Source organism: Crinia signifera, chromosome 3 (assembly GCF_055691185.1).
Source record: "Crinia signifera chromosome 3, ASM5569118v1, whole genome shotgun sequence".
In the NCBI taxonomy this organism is placed as follows: domain Eukaryota; kingdom Metazoa; phylum Chordata; class Amphibia; order Anura; family Myobatrachidae; genus Crinia; species Crinia signifera.
The window spans coordinates 16992004-17007188 of NC_139219.1; the positions used below are offsets into that span (position 1 = coordinate 16992004).

The 15185-nt window shown below is 50.1% G+C and overlaps 1 protein-coding gene across 2 annotated transcripts in view; it reads left to right on the top strand.

Moving 5' to 3' along the window:
* The window catches only part of KIF6 (kinesin family member 6), a 253176-nt gene that overhangs the window by 581 nt on the left and 237410 nt on the right, over nucleotides 1-15185 (top strand). For both annotated transcript variants that reach the window (XR_014471556.1, XM_083175408.1), the window contains exons 2-3: nucleotides 6169-6278; nucleotides 7647-7721. Coding sequence is in view for 1 of the 2 variants with exons in the window: in XM_083175408.1 (XP_083031534.1) it covers nucleotides 6169-6278; nucleotides 7647-7721 (185 nt within the window). In the remaining variant the exon portion in view is untranslated. The remainder of the gene's footprint in view (nucleotides 1-6168; nucleotides 6279-7646; nucleotides 7722-15185) is intronic.

Consider the following 15185-nt stretch of genomic DNA (forward strand, 5'->3'; position numbering starts at 1 on the left):
TTACAGTGGGTGCCGGATGGCTCCCCGACAGTCGGGATTCCGACAGTCATTACTCCTACGTCGGAATCCCATAGAGGGAGAATAAAATAGGTGGCGAGCGCAGCTTTCCACCGTGCCCGCAGCGTGGCAAGCGCAGCGTGCCCGCAAGGGGCTTCATTGCGCTCCCCCCGCTGTGCAGTCGGGATTCCGACTTCTGAGTAATGACTGTCGGAATCCCGACTGTCGGTGAAATATACCACACCCAACCGCCTGGGCCTGCATTTTACCTGATGGGCCTGTGGTTTCCTGTCAGACATATTGCGAGGGGATTGCCATTAGATCCATATGCAATTATTTCTGCTATTTGGGCTCGTGCAGTTGTTTGATAATCAATAGGATCTGGGTTGAGTAACCCCTAATATATGTAATGGATTAGTATGCATGACTAAAGTGACGTAGTATTATACTGAGGGTGCATGAGTGAGCTAGGCAGAGTATACTAATGGACTAGATGTCCACTACGCACCTGCCCTGGGACTAGATGTCCACTACGCACCTGCCCTGGGACTAGGTGTCCACTGCGCACCCACCTTGGACTAGGTGTCCACTGCGCACTCGCCCTGGTACTAGGTGTCCACTACGCACCTGCCCTGGGACTAGGTGTCCACTACGCACCTGCCCTGGGACTAGGTGTCCACTACGCACCTGCCCTGGGACTAGGTGTCCACTACGCACCTGCCCTGGGACTAGGTGTCCACTACGCACCTGCCCTGGGACTAGGTGTCCACTACGCACCTGCCCTGGGACTAGATGTCCACTACGCACCTGCCCTGGGACTAGATATCCACTACGCACCTGCCCTGGGACTAGATATCTACTACGCACCTGCCCTGGGACTAGATCTCCACTGCGCACCTGCCCTGGGACTAGATGTCCACTGCGCACCTGCCCTGGGACTAGGTGTCCACTGCGCACCTGCCCTGGGACTAGGTGTCCACTGCGCACCTGCCCTGGGACTAGGTGTCCACTGCGCACCTGCCCTGGGACTAGGTGTCCACTGCGCACCTGCCCTGGGACTAGGTGTCCACTGCGCACCTGCCCTGGGACTAGGTGTCCACTGCGCACCTGCCCTGGGACTAGGTGTCCACTGCGCACCCGCCCTGGGACTAGCTGTCCACTACGCACCCGCCCTGGGACTAGCTATCCACTACGCACCCGCCCTGGGACTAGCTGTCCACTACGCACCCGCCCTAGGACTAGCTGTCCACTTCGCACCCGCCCTGGGACTAGCTGTCCAATGCGCACCCGCCCTGGGACTAGGTGTCCACTACACATCCGCCCTGGGACTAGCTGTCCACTACGCACCCGCCCTGGGACTAGGTGTCCACTGCACACCCGCCCTGGGACTAGCTGTCCACTACACATCCGCCCTGGGACTAGGTGTCCACTACGCACCCACCCTGGGACTAGGTGTCCACTACGCACCTGCTCTGTGACTACAGTGTGTCTAGAGGTAAGATGTGAAAAAAGGATGGTACCTGAGACAGCGGTAGGGCCATAAACCGCTGGCCAGGTATCAGTACATTCAGACACAGAATCAGCACAGTCCCTCTCCACCATTGCGTTTCGATAGCTTAAGCTATCTCTCTCAAGGCCTTGATTTGAAGGATACTATATCAAATATAGTCCAAAGTAACCTATATGTGAATGTTCACTCCCCTCACAATCTGAGTGGGAGTCCGAATTAGAGTTTTGGGGTATATCAATTAATTTAAGATTTTTTTCGACATCACAATCATTTTTGTTTTGTTTTCCGTTGAAAACTTCAACATTGTTCCTTTACCATTGGATCCAGCTGAACTCAGAGGAATTGGCGGAACAACTTTTGTGGGCCAACAGGATCCCAGCGCCTATATACATATCGTTTCCATATTCCACTCGTCATATCTCCCGGCATCACCCATACACCTAGTTCAGCTGTGTGCATGGATCCCGATATGGAACCCCCAAATCCTCTTTCCGTGACTAGATGGTTTATCCAGAATCCCCTCCCAGTGATAATTAGTTTTCTCATGGAAATAGCACGCAGATGTTATGTCTTATTTATGTTGAAGTGGTTATTTGCTGTATATGTTTAATCCTCGTGTCATTTCTTCCGACGTATGTAGGCCGTTGTTGCCTTAGCTAAGACCTTATACATGACCTAGTGATCCATCTTTGCTCTGTTTAATACAGTGTTAGGTTATATTTAGATGCGTTAGGTTTACAGTATTTATGAGTCACACCACTGACCAGCAATAGTTACACGCACCGGTAATCCCACATTAGTGTTGCCATTTGATTAATTCCAAACAGACCCCAGGGGCCGGTGATACTGTCTCCTCCGTATTCACTACTGGTGCCTGACTGTTCAGCAGGGATCGTTTCTGTGATCTTCCTGCTATACTACCAATGCCTCTGCCTGATTGACAGACAAAGGAGTTTGTGGGGAGGGATGGGGGTAGTTGGCATTTGGGAAAGTGTCCTGTGTGTGGCGAGGCAAAGTACTGCAACTTGTTCGTAGTTTCCTCGCCCTCGCAAATCGTCCTGAAACTGCAAGTCTGAGTAAAGTTGGCCATACACTAGAATGGTCTCAGGCCCGAATTCACAAGTTCAATGGTCGTGCAATCGATTGTGTGCACACCGGGAGGTATATCGGCACGATACGCATTCCTGTGGTTTAAGAGGTTGATACTCAGATCATGCGTGCTGCTCGTATGACCCATCCGCTTTGCTTGTGGTCGTAAACAGGTCAATGCAGGTCGTTCTGGTGTATGGCCACCTAAAGGTGAGACTTATTCAGGCTGCAGTCGCAACGGAACATGGCAACCGATGGTCACGATGTTCCTCTAGAACGGCCATGCGATCCCAGTTTAAAGCAATGGCAAATGCACCAAGGAGGTGGTATGCAGGCAGAGGGGTATCAACGTTCTCCCCAGAATTTTTTTCCAGCCGGGTGGCATTAAAAAAGTAGCCGGGTAGGTGCCGTCATAATAGTAAAATGTTTAAATCATGACCATAATGGTTTAAACTTGATATTATTATGTACAGCATATTAATTATCATTGTCTTATAGGCCCAGAACTACTGACTGCCCCTACAAACTACAAACAACTGGGGACGCGCACATTTCCGCAGCTGCGGGCGATCCACAAGTGATACAGAGTGTGCCCCCAGCAGATCTTTTCTTTGTATGTGTGTTGTGTGCTCCTATTAATGAGTCCTCTCTTACATGGTCTGCAGTGAAAATGTTATGTTTCAGTTAACCGCGCTGCCCTCAATGTGGTATAACTAAACTTCAATGAATTTTCTCGAATGTATTTATTTATACTAAAAGCACAGTCGCTGGGATTGATGCTGCTATTTTTAGCGAATATTTTGAGGATCTCTCGCATCAGACCCTTTCTCTCACCGAGCGCAACTAAGCTTATTCCCCAACAGAATCCTCTTCAAACACCTCACACTCACATACAGGGCCATCTGTAATTCCATTGCTCCATATATCTCTAACCTCATCTCCATTCATACACCCTCCCACCCTCTACGGTCGGCTGACGACTGTCGTCTCTCCTCCACCCTGATCACTGCTTCCCATGCTAGAGTACAGGACTTTGTCCGTGCTGCACCCCTTCAGTGGAATGCAATCCCTCACTCCATTAGACTCTCCCCAACCTTGCAAAGCTTCAAACGGGCACCGAAATCTCACCTATTAATCAAAGCGTACCCTTCCACTGCATAAACTAGATGGTTCTCCGACCCCTTGCCTGTTTACATCCTGCTATCTAACCACCACCCCCTCACTTGCACCTCTTGTAATCTGTTTGTCTCCCCTTCCTACTAGATTGTAAGATCCTCCGAGCAGGGCCCTCTTCCCTCCTGTTGTCAAAGCCCTCTTCTCTTCACATGTCACTCACAGCTCTCCTATACTCAAACACTCAGTGACCATCTTCGTCTGCATACTCATCTCCATCATTGGCTTCTAGCCTCTAGTTGTACGTTGATTGAGTCCTCACTACTTATATTTAAGCTGTAATGTGTATTGATCTGTGGCGCTATTTATTTGTACTCTATTTTTGTTATTTATTCAATGTAATACTGTTTTGTCTCCCTGTACTGTTCCTTTGTACGGCGCTGCAAAACACTTGTGGCGCCTTATAAATAAAATTATAATAATAATAATAATCTCTCACAGCAATGTTGGCAGTCAAAAGTAATAATGTCCTCTTGGTGGTGGATTACAATAATGTCCAAAATGTCAACAAACAATTTGTACACACTGCACACACCTTGTGTGTACTTTATAATTCAAGGGGTTATTCCTAGATGACGGGGCACTCATAGAACTAAAAACAAAAGAATAGATGGTGCCCAGAGACTGCAGTTCCAAAGGTAGATGTCCCACTGCTTGTGTTTCAATGGTCAGTGCGCTGGTGGTGCTTTCCATCTTATATACAGTGTATGTGCTGCCCGTGGACCCTACCACTGGGAGCAGGTGGTGAGCTGGGGTAGTGCAAGTTTCTTCCTTGTTGACCAATCCTTTCTCTCTCGGCATTCAGTCGCTGACACAGGCGCCTGTGTTGTCCAGTTCTGTCAGATGTCCATGCAGGGCAGGCTAGTCGCTGCTTCCGGCTTCCTGACAGCGGGTCTTGGCTGCTGGGCGCTAAGGGGATGAATACCAGGCAGACTTCCCGTAATTTAAAGCGTGGGGAGAAAACTGGGTTTGAAGGGAGGTGGTGATATTCAGGCAGGTAGTGGTAAAGAGGCAGGGGGTCGTATGCAGATGGAGGGGGGGGAGGGGTTACAGATGGGGTGGATGCAGGAAGGAGTGTGCAGGCAGGGGGTGGTGTGCTGGCAGACGGAGATGGGCAGGCAGGGGGCGGTTTGCTGACGGGGCGGTTTGCTGGCAGAGGGCGGTGTGCAGGCAAGAGGGGATGGGCAGGCTGGGGGCGGTGTGCGGTTTGCAGGCAGGAGGGGATGGGCAGGCAGGAGGCGGTGTGCAGGCTGGAGGGGGTATGCAGGCTGGGAGTGGTTTGCTGACGGGGTGGTTTGCTGACAGGAGGGGGTATGCAGGCTGGGAGTGGTTTGCTGCCAGGGGGCGGTTTGCTGACGGGGCGGTGTGCAGGCAGGAGGAGATGGGCAGACAGGGGGCGGTATACTGACAAGGGGCGGTTACAGGCAGAGGGCGGTGTGCATGCTGGTGGTGGTAGGTAGTCAGGAGGGGGTGTCTAGGCAGGGGGTGCCATGTAGGCAGGCACGGGGGGGGGGTTGCTATGTAGGCAGGGATGGTGCAGTGTGCAGGCAAGGGGTGCGATGTAGTCAGGGAGGGTGTGCAGGCAGGGGCCACTTGGCTCACCTATCCTGCCCATGTATTTGCCCTGTTCTGTTCCATTCGCCTTACCCTATTACTACATTTGGATAGTAACAGCATCTATCCTAACACATGTGTTTTTATTTATATTATAGAGTGTGCCATACGTGGTTGACTTGATGGATCATTTAATAACATTGTTTTCTTGTGCAGTGTTTAGACTGAACCACAGTAATTGAGCAGAAATCAGCTTGTAATGGTCTAACGCAGGACCGACAATGAAAGCAAGCGTCTGATTGGTTTCTGTGACTCAGTTCAAATCCTTTTACCTAACCACAACAGACTTTGGTAAACAAATCCTGTGGCAGTTCTAGAACAGATCTCATGTTTATAGTGTTGTTCTATATGCTAATCAGGGTTGTTCCTCTGTCACAGATCCAGAACATTGGGCCTAATTCAGCTTGAGTTGTATTTTTGTGAACAATTCGAGCTGCAAAGACATTCACCGGGCCGCCATGTATTGGGTTGCAACAGCTGCGTGTGACATCTAACGGTGCAGGTTTCCCCACAGTCAAATAGTGCGCACGGAGACCACCCTAATCCCTTTTTTTGATCTAACGGTCCAGACACACCTGCATTGTCTGGACCACGCCCCCCACAACACCATGCCGATGCCCCGAAAACACTGCATTGCCCTCCCTTAGACTGCAGCTGCATTTTCCATTTGTGCGCTGATGCGTGTGTAAGCTGCGTATGAAGCTGAATCAGTCCCATTATACAGTATATTCTGTTGGGATCTGAGCAGTAGATTCTAATCTTTATTTTCTATTCCAACCTATCAGATCTATTCTATTAGTAATGAAGAGGTCGGTGCCCCATCTTTGGAGATCATTGTACCTCGCGACTTGGCAGACGGATTTGTGAATAACAAGCGTGAAAGCTACAAGTTCAGGTATAACGCCCTTTGCCCTCTGATAAGTTGCAGACTCAATTTCTGTATGAGGATGGCTAAAGCTCGCTACATTGTAAGACTATGAGGATGGAGGTGGTCAGTGGTTCGGTTATACAGATGTAGCGTCTCTCTTCTTTGCAGGGGCTGGCGATTCCATCGCCAGCAGCCGGGTACCACCATGGGCGTGCAAGCACGAGACGCTCCCGCGCCCCGTGGCAACAGCCTGCCGGGGGTCCCTGTCTCCTCCCCCCTGCCGTCACCGCCGGTCCCCCACGCCGCCCCGACCCCCCCGAACTGGGCAGCGTCTCCTTGAAATGGAGACCGGCAGGGAGATGCTGCCCAGCTGCCGTGATACTGGGACGCACACGCGTCCCAGTCCCTATCGCCGGCGCTCGCCAGTGAAAGGGATCTGGCGGGCGCCGAGCAAAGAAGAGAAACACTACATCTGTATGTGATATTTCCAGTGTTAAATATCATACATCCCAACTGTCTATTCACGGGGATAGAGGGTAGGGCCAGCAGCTCACAGAGCTCTGGCAATACCCCCAAGGCTGCAAAATGGGGGCGTGGCCTTGTGGGAGCGGCACCCATGTGACGCCCTGTTATTCATTGTAGTGGTAAGCTGCTTCTGAAAACACATACACAATGTATGAATACACACACCAATGAATCCTGTTCACACGCAGCATAACGGTTATTGGGCCAAATGTATTAACAAGTGATAAAGTGGAGGGTGATAAACTATCAGCCATTTAGCTCCTCGTCCTGTGAGGGGATCTTTACTTCCTGCCTACTTCACTAGTTGCCCTTCTAGGCTTCCACAACTGTAGCCTGCCAACACAGGTATACAAAGCCTGCTGGGACTTGTAGTTTGACAACAGCTGGAGCACCACATGTTGTAACGCCTGTACGTCATGGACACATTTTTCCGCTTGATTTCGTACATTACTGCAAACAGAGCGACTTGTTTATCCTCCTGGTGATTAATAGAGTTTCACGTCCACCTCTAAAGAGAATAATTGGCAAAATGGTTTCTGTACTCCGAATGTGTTTAATTTCCTTAGGCTGTGCCGTCAGACAGTGTACAAATCCCGCACTCGGCCAGCCACGCACCTGGATTTCCGCAGGTCTCGCTTTATGAATATAGAATATATATATATTCCACATTAATACATTTAACTGCCCAAAACTAATCTCCGCCATCAATTTGCTGATACTAGTACAACAGAACACAGAGGAACTTTGTTCCGTTCTGGTTTATGAGGTAACGGATGACGACGTTTGTCTAGAGAAACCCGGGCCTCATGAATCAGGCCTTGTTGTACACTCGAAGGTGATAAAAGCTCATAATTATTGGATATTTTGCAGGTTTCGAGAGGCTTTCGACCAAGACACAAAGCAGGAAGCCATCTTTGATCGAATCGCTAAGCCGGTAGCAGAAAGGTACAGTATTCTTATAATGATACATGTGCTTTATAGCATGTTACGTCATCTTATAATGTGTTTCAGGGAAAGGTCCGGTAACATAAAGCAACGTATTTATAGTTTACAAGGCGCAGGTTCTATGTTTTTGTAAATAAATAATTTGGCATGGATTCCCAGGTCCCATCGTCCGCAGCCTGTGAAGTGCAGGTGTCAGCCTCTCCAACTAGAACAATATAATTGGACGGGTTGTGTCACGATATGATCATCTATAGTAGTGTTTCCCAAATGTAGTCCTCTGGACCCCACACATGTCATGTTTTCAAGGTCACCTGGCTGGAGTGTTATGTATCGCCAGCTGTCACATTTAAAAAAATGTACAGGGGACCTGGAAAACCTGAACCGTGTGTGGACCGAGTTTGGGAGCCACTGATTAATTGGGATAGAATACTTCTTCCACGTTCTGCGAGGAACGAATTTGATGGGGAGGGATTTACATATTCAAGGTTCTGTGTTTCCAGTTTGGTGTCCAGGGCACATTCGGTAATATTGCTGCTATACAGATGTGTTTCTTAAGGTGCCCATACACGTGCCGATGCTGCCGTTGCGATGTGTGCTTTGAGATACGCGCTCCCGCGGCACCTCATCGCACAGTACAAAAGGTATGTGCTGCACATACTTTTTGTACTGTCTTTTTATCGCATCACATTGCATGCACAACCCATGCAATGCGATGCGGTGCTAGTTTAGCACAAAACGCATACTGGAATCGGCACCTGTATGGGCACCTTTACACCTAGATTCAAAATGCCATGAGTTAGGCATTTGATACGAGCAACTGAAGCTGGACATATTTTAACACAAATGTTTGTTCTCCGTTGGGCCAAAACTGCTTTACAAGACTGTGCCGATTAATTTCCCAGCAACACTTGTATATCTGTGACTGAGTCTTTATACAAAACACCACGGAACTCCGCGTGAAAAAAGCCACAGCATCGATGTGCTTCGTATACAGATCAGACTCAGTCGCACGCTGATATACATGTGTCATGTCTCATGAAGCCGGTCTGTGCATTGCACTGTGACTACAACACATATTTCAGTGAGGAAGACGCTCGGCAAAAGCTGAAAGGCCCAGGACCTGGCGCACTGAGAAGGGATGTTTGGCTTGACTGCAGCATACGGAACCATCTGTAAGTCATAGTGTTGAATCCAGCACAGTGGTTTCCATACATGGCACCCCAGAAGTCCAGGTTTTAAGGATATCCATACTTTGGCACAGGAGACTTAATTATTATGTCAGTCAATTTGATTATACCATCGGAATCCCGACTGTCGATGTGTTTTTACCACACCCTTTGTACACAACCATGAATTGGATATCCCAAAATACTGGCCTATTGGGTTGCTTTTAGGGAATCGGGTGCCAGACAACTCACCGACAGTCGGGATTCCGACAGTCATTACCCCGACTGCTCCCTTGTGGGGGTCCACGAGGGGGAATACAATAGGTGGCGAGCGCAGCGAGCCACTGTGCCCGCAAGGGGCCTCGTTGCGCTCCCCCCGCTGTGCAGTCGGGATTCCAGCGTTGGGCTAATGACAGGGAATCACTGCTGTAGTGGTTGTTTCCTCTGTGGTATAAGAAGCATTTCCTCGGCATACAGGATGAAGTCAAGAGCCTCACGTGTAACACTGGGCTGACCGTATGTTTAATGTGGGGAATGTGTTATCACAGCCCCCAGGACATACTGAAAGATGCATTTATTAGCCAAATTGTATTTCTTAAACATGCAAAGAATGATATCAAAAGGGGTTATCAGTGACTCCGCAGGGGGCACTAACTTTCCAATACGCATATTTATCTTTATAGATAATAAACCTAATTTCCGATCCGCTGCTTTGGTGCACGCAGTAACAGGAGAAAGTACAGGTCCGTTTCTGTGTACATAACTCCCTACACTTTAATCCTGATTCAGTTTTGTTAGCAATGCAACAAAAAGCACACAAGTGCGCAAAACCATGCTGCACTACAGGTGGGGCAGATGTAACAGTGCAGAGAGAGTTAGATTTGGTTGGGTTGTGTTCAAACTGATCTCTAAATTGCAGTGTCAATATAAAATATTTACCCTCAGCCAGTATTTAACCTGCACAGGCCTATCGTCTCTGGCTTGGAGGCAACACAGATCCATTGGGAATCTAAGGATCTCTCACGCCTCGAACTCTACGCTTGCCAGAGCTTCAGGAGATTACATGACGCAATTGCTTATTGTCTACATGTCCCGGGTGACAGAGCTTCTAGCTTACTGGCTACATTATTACCTCATAAGGACATTCCCAATGGGCAAAAAATGTTCCCTTTTGTCGTAGGAACCAACAGCAATGCTTGTCCCCTGGTACACAGGAATGGACTGTCCTATTTTGTCATTGCCTCCCTATATCAGTCTGCAGCAAATTAAGCAGCGGGCACATCAAACTGCATAAAACACTTTTAGTATATTAGAATAACAAAAATCATGTGCGCTACAAGGTAAGCGTTTGCCGGCTTATAGATCAGTTATCCTCCCACACTTGTGTACATCGATTGGTACACCTGTGCTCAAGCAGGACTTGTTTCTCTGTGGTCCTCCCTGATGAGCTGTGCGGGGATGGCTGGAGGTTTTATTTCAGCTGAAATATAACCTCAGATGTGGTTAGATACTTTTATTACCCACGGAGGACTGTGTAACCAGCTGAGTTATGGTGCCGTGACAGGAGCGCTGCATTTCATAGGAGAACGTGGCTTTTTGTTCTTTGCAGCTGCTGAACAGGAATATTCACAGTACTGTGTTGGAGACCTATATTAGTGTGTGTGTGTGTGTGTGATGGGGACAGTTATATTCTAGGGTGTAATATACAGGTGTAAGTTAGGCTGCAATAAAAAGAAGCTTGTGTGTGTGAGTGAGGGGGGCAGTTATATTCTAGGGTGTAAAATACAGGTGTGTAAGTTAGGGTGCAATTAAAAAAAGCGTGCGTGTGTGTGAGTGAGGGGGCAGTTATATGCTAGGTGTAAGTTAGGGTGGAATAGTAAGAACTGGTATGTGTGTGCGGGGGCAGTTATATGTAAGAGCTGGTATGTGTGTGCAGGGGCAGTTATATGTAAGAGCTGGTATGTGTGTTCGGGGGCAGTTATATGCTAGGGTGTAATATATAGGAGTAAATACTGCAAGGGTGTACTTATAGGAATGTGCGTGGTGCAGTGACATGCTAGGGTTTACTATAAATGTGTACTGTAGGGTGAAATATTAAGAACTGGAGTGTGTGTAGGCAGGTGTAAGTTAGGATGGAATAATAAGAACTGGTGGTGGGGGGGGGGTTATGTGCTAGGGTGTAATATACAGGTGTATGTTAGGGTGTAATAGTGAGAACTGGTGGGGGGGGGGTTATGTGCTAGGGTGTAATATACAGGTGTATGTTAGGGTGTAATAGTGAGAACTGGTGGGGGGGGGACAGCTATATATGAGGATATAATACTAGGTGATTCATCGCGCCCTACGGGCGCTCTTCACACCGGTGTAAGGGGCTGCGCCCCCTTAATTTGTGAACATTTGTATATGAGAAAGATGGTTAGAATTGTATGAAAGATGCCTGTATTGCAACTTGAGTTGTGTGTGAAATGTGTTAAATAGAGAGCATATAATGTGAAAGGGGGTGTGTATTGTTTTGTTTAATTAAAAAGCGGTTACAGAGTAAGATGTACATTAATAGAGTGGAGGGTACAGTGACATTTGTGGGTGTGGGGCTGTGTGTGCATGTTGTTTAGGTGTGTGTGTGCAATAGTATAGTAGGGTGTTTCTGAGTCAGCGGCTCCCCACTGGCGGAGGTCACGACACAGGAAAACAGGAGGCTGGGTAGTGATAGGGGTGTGTGGGCATACGGGGGACTAAAGAGGAGGGTGGGGGACACTGTGCAGCTTCTGCCAGTGGGTGAGGGTCCAGCGTGGCAGCACAGGAGTACAGGATGGTGGCCCTGAGTCAGTGTCTCCTCCTACTGGGTGGGAGTTAGGGAGCATGATAGGGGAATGTGGGCAACACAGGATGAGCGGGTCCCCACTGGCGGAAGTTACGGGGCAGGAGAACAGGAGGCAGGGCAGTGATAGCGTTGTGTGGGCATGAGGGGTAGTAAAGGTTTTTGGCTGTTGCAGAGTAGGGATAGGCATTGGTGCAGACGCCATCGATGGTTGGCATTGATGGCGATTTTGCACCCTGCCATCGATAGTAGTAAAATATTACTTGGATAGCTATCGATGGTCATCCATTATATCTGACTGAATAGGACGTGGGTCAATCAGGACTCGGTGCCTGGACTTCTGGGTGTGGGCGGGGCGGAGCTATGCTCCGTGTCCTGGCACTTTAAAACAATTAGAAACTTGATTGGTTCTCCTTTGCCATTGATGTAGGGAAACCATCTGGTCCTCCCACATCTATGGCAAAAGTATTCAACATCGGCCATAAACCATCAATGATTTGAAATCATTGATGGTCGGCAGTGGGTGAGCGTCTCCTCCCACTGGGAGGGAGTGAGCGTGCATGAGAGCAGGAGACTGTATAATAGTGGTATGTGGCGAAGACATTGATAAAAGTTGCGGCGCTGGTGTAGAGGACCGTGGGGATACTTATGGCTTCTGCCAGTGGCGGAACCTGCAGCGCGGCAGCCAAGGCCGGATTTCCCACCTAGGGAACGGCACCTTCTTGTGGCGGTACAGGATCCCCCATTCGCACCGGGGTCCGGGAAATGCGGGAGCGGGGGTCCACGTGGGGGGGGGGGATTGCGGGAAGGGGGCCGGGTGGTCCGCAAATTGCGGGAAGGGGGGGGGGGGCGCGGGGGTTCCGGTAATCGCTGGGGGGGGGGGAGGGCACAGGCGGGAAGGGGGGCGCGGGGGTGCCGTGAATCAAGGGGGGGCCCTGAATTGTGGGAAGGGGGGGTCGCGGGGGTCCGCGAATTCCGCGGGGGTGTGGGGGTCCGTGAATCGTGGGGGGGGGCGCGAATCGCTGGAGGGGGGGAGGGCGTGGGGGGTGCAGTGAATTCTGGTGTGTGGGGGGGGGGTGGCGGCGTGAATCGCTCGAAGGGGGGGTCGCGGGGGTCCGCCAATTGCGGGAGGGGGGTGCCATGAATCGCGGGAGGGGGGGCCGCGAAGCGCGGGAGGGGTGCTGGGGGGGGGGTCCCCGTGTATCACGGGAGGGGGGGGGGGCGCGAATCGCTGGAGGGGGGGGAGGGCGTGGGGGGTGCCATGAATCCTGGTGTGGGGGGGGTGGCGGCGTGAATCGCTCGAAGTGGGGGTCGCGGGGGTCCGCCAATTTCGGGAGGGGGGGTTGTGGGGGTCCGTGAATCGAGGGAGGGTTGGAGGCCCCAAATCGCTGGAAGGCGGATCGTGGGGGTCCGCTAATCGCGGGAGGGGGTGCCGTGAATCGTGGGGGTGGTGGTGTGGGGCGTGAATCGCGGGAAGGGGGGGCAGGGGTCCGCAATTTACGGGAGGGGGTGCCATGAATCGCGGGAGGGGGGGCCGCGAAGCGCGCGGGGGGGGGGGTCCATGAATAGCGGGAGGGTGGGTCGTGGGGGTCAGCGAATCGCGGAAGGGGGGGTGCGGGGGGGGGTGTTTTGCCGTGAATCGTGGCTGGGGGGGAGCGGACCCAATGGACCCAATTAGGAAGAGGCAAAACCGTGAGAGCGGGTCACATTCAGCGCTGCTATATTACATGTACTATAGAATAAGGATGTATAATATGAGTGCAGCGCTGCTATATTACATGTACTATAGAATAAGGATGTATAATATGAGTGCAGCGGTGTGGAACCTGACATTATGGAAAGAGTGCGGATGTCTGGTATTTGCACCCACTTCAGGTATATGGGACACTCCAACCCTGTTTTGGAGATGGAGTTTGGCAAACACTGCATTAAGGAAGAAGGGTGAGGCAATGCGCTCACAGCCACCAGGCTTCCCTCAGTACATAACCTGGTAGACCAGAATGTTTTCTCTTCCATTGAAGGGTTAAGAGCCCAGGACGCCCCCAGAGCAGAGTTCTCCATGTTGGTGTACAGTAACATGGACATTACTGGGGCGGGGATCTGATTCATTATATCCGCAGACATTCTATATAAATAATGCAGAGGAGAATTTCCATTTCTCACACCATCCTATTTATACGGCTTCCTTGCTGAAAATACTCTGTCTTCCATGCGAAATCCAGGAAACGGGACATATTCTTAGCTCTGGATTTATTATAAATGTGTTCTTAATCTGTCACGCTTCATTTAAAGACAATTGGCCTGTGTAGGGATTCCTCTGGTGCGGTGCCCTGTTCCGTCACGGCAGCCACAAAGCTGTCAGTGTTCCTTTTCTTCTTTTTATTAGTCAAAATCCAGCATATTTGTACTTTATAATGAGGTTGGGGGTGTCAGGGTTTTACATGATCTGTGGCATGATGTGGGCTGGCTCTAGGCATCTCCAAAGGGGGGTTTACATGATAGACGGAATTTAGGTGCGTGTAGGAGACAGAACTAGGCAGACAATGCACGGAATCTCTTATGTTGTTTTCTTTGCCATCTACTGTAGCTGCTTGGATGATTTTAACCATCATGAGCATTTCAAACTAAGTCATGCTGTGTCCAAGCGGCCCTCTGCCCTCTAATATGTGCTGTGTCCATGCAGCCTCCTGTCCTCTAATACGTGCTGTGTCCACGCAGCCTTCTGTCCTCGAATACGTGTTGTGTCCACGCAGCCTCCTGTCCTCTAATACGTGCTGTGTCCAAGCAGCCTTCTGTCCTCTAATATGTGCTGTGTCCAAGCAGCCTTCTGCCCTCTAATAAATGCTGTGTCAAAGCAGCCTTCTGCCCTCTAATAAATGCTGTGTCCAAGCAGCCTTCTATCCTCTAATACATGCTGTGTCAACACAGTCTTCTATCCTCTAATATGTGCTGTGTCCAAGCAGCCTTCTGTCCTCTAATACGTGCTATGTCCAAGCAGCCTTCTATCCTCTAATACGCAGCCTCCTGTCCTCTAATACGTACTGTGTCCAAGCAGCCTTCTGCCCTCTAATATGTGCTGTGTCCAAGCAGCCTTCTGTCCTCTAATATGTGCTGTGTCCATGCAGCCTCCTGTCCTCTAATACATGCTGTGTCCACGCAGCCTTCTGTCCTCTAATACGCAGCCTCCTGTCCTCTAATACGTACTGTGTCCAAGCAGCCTTCTATCCTCTAATACGCAGCCTCCTGTCCTCTAATACGTACTGTGTCCACCCAGCCTTCTGCCCTCTAATACGTGTTGTGTCCAAGCAGCCTTCTGTCCTCTAATAGGTGCTGTGTTCAAGCAGCCTTCTGTCCTCTAATAGGTGCTGTGTCCATGCAGCCTTCTGTCCTTTAAATCATACTGTGTCCACCCAGCCTTCTGCCCTCTAATAGGTGTTGTGTCCATGCAGCCTTCTGCCCTCTAATACATGTTGTGTCCAG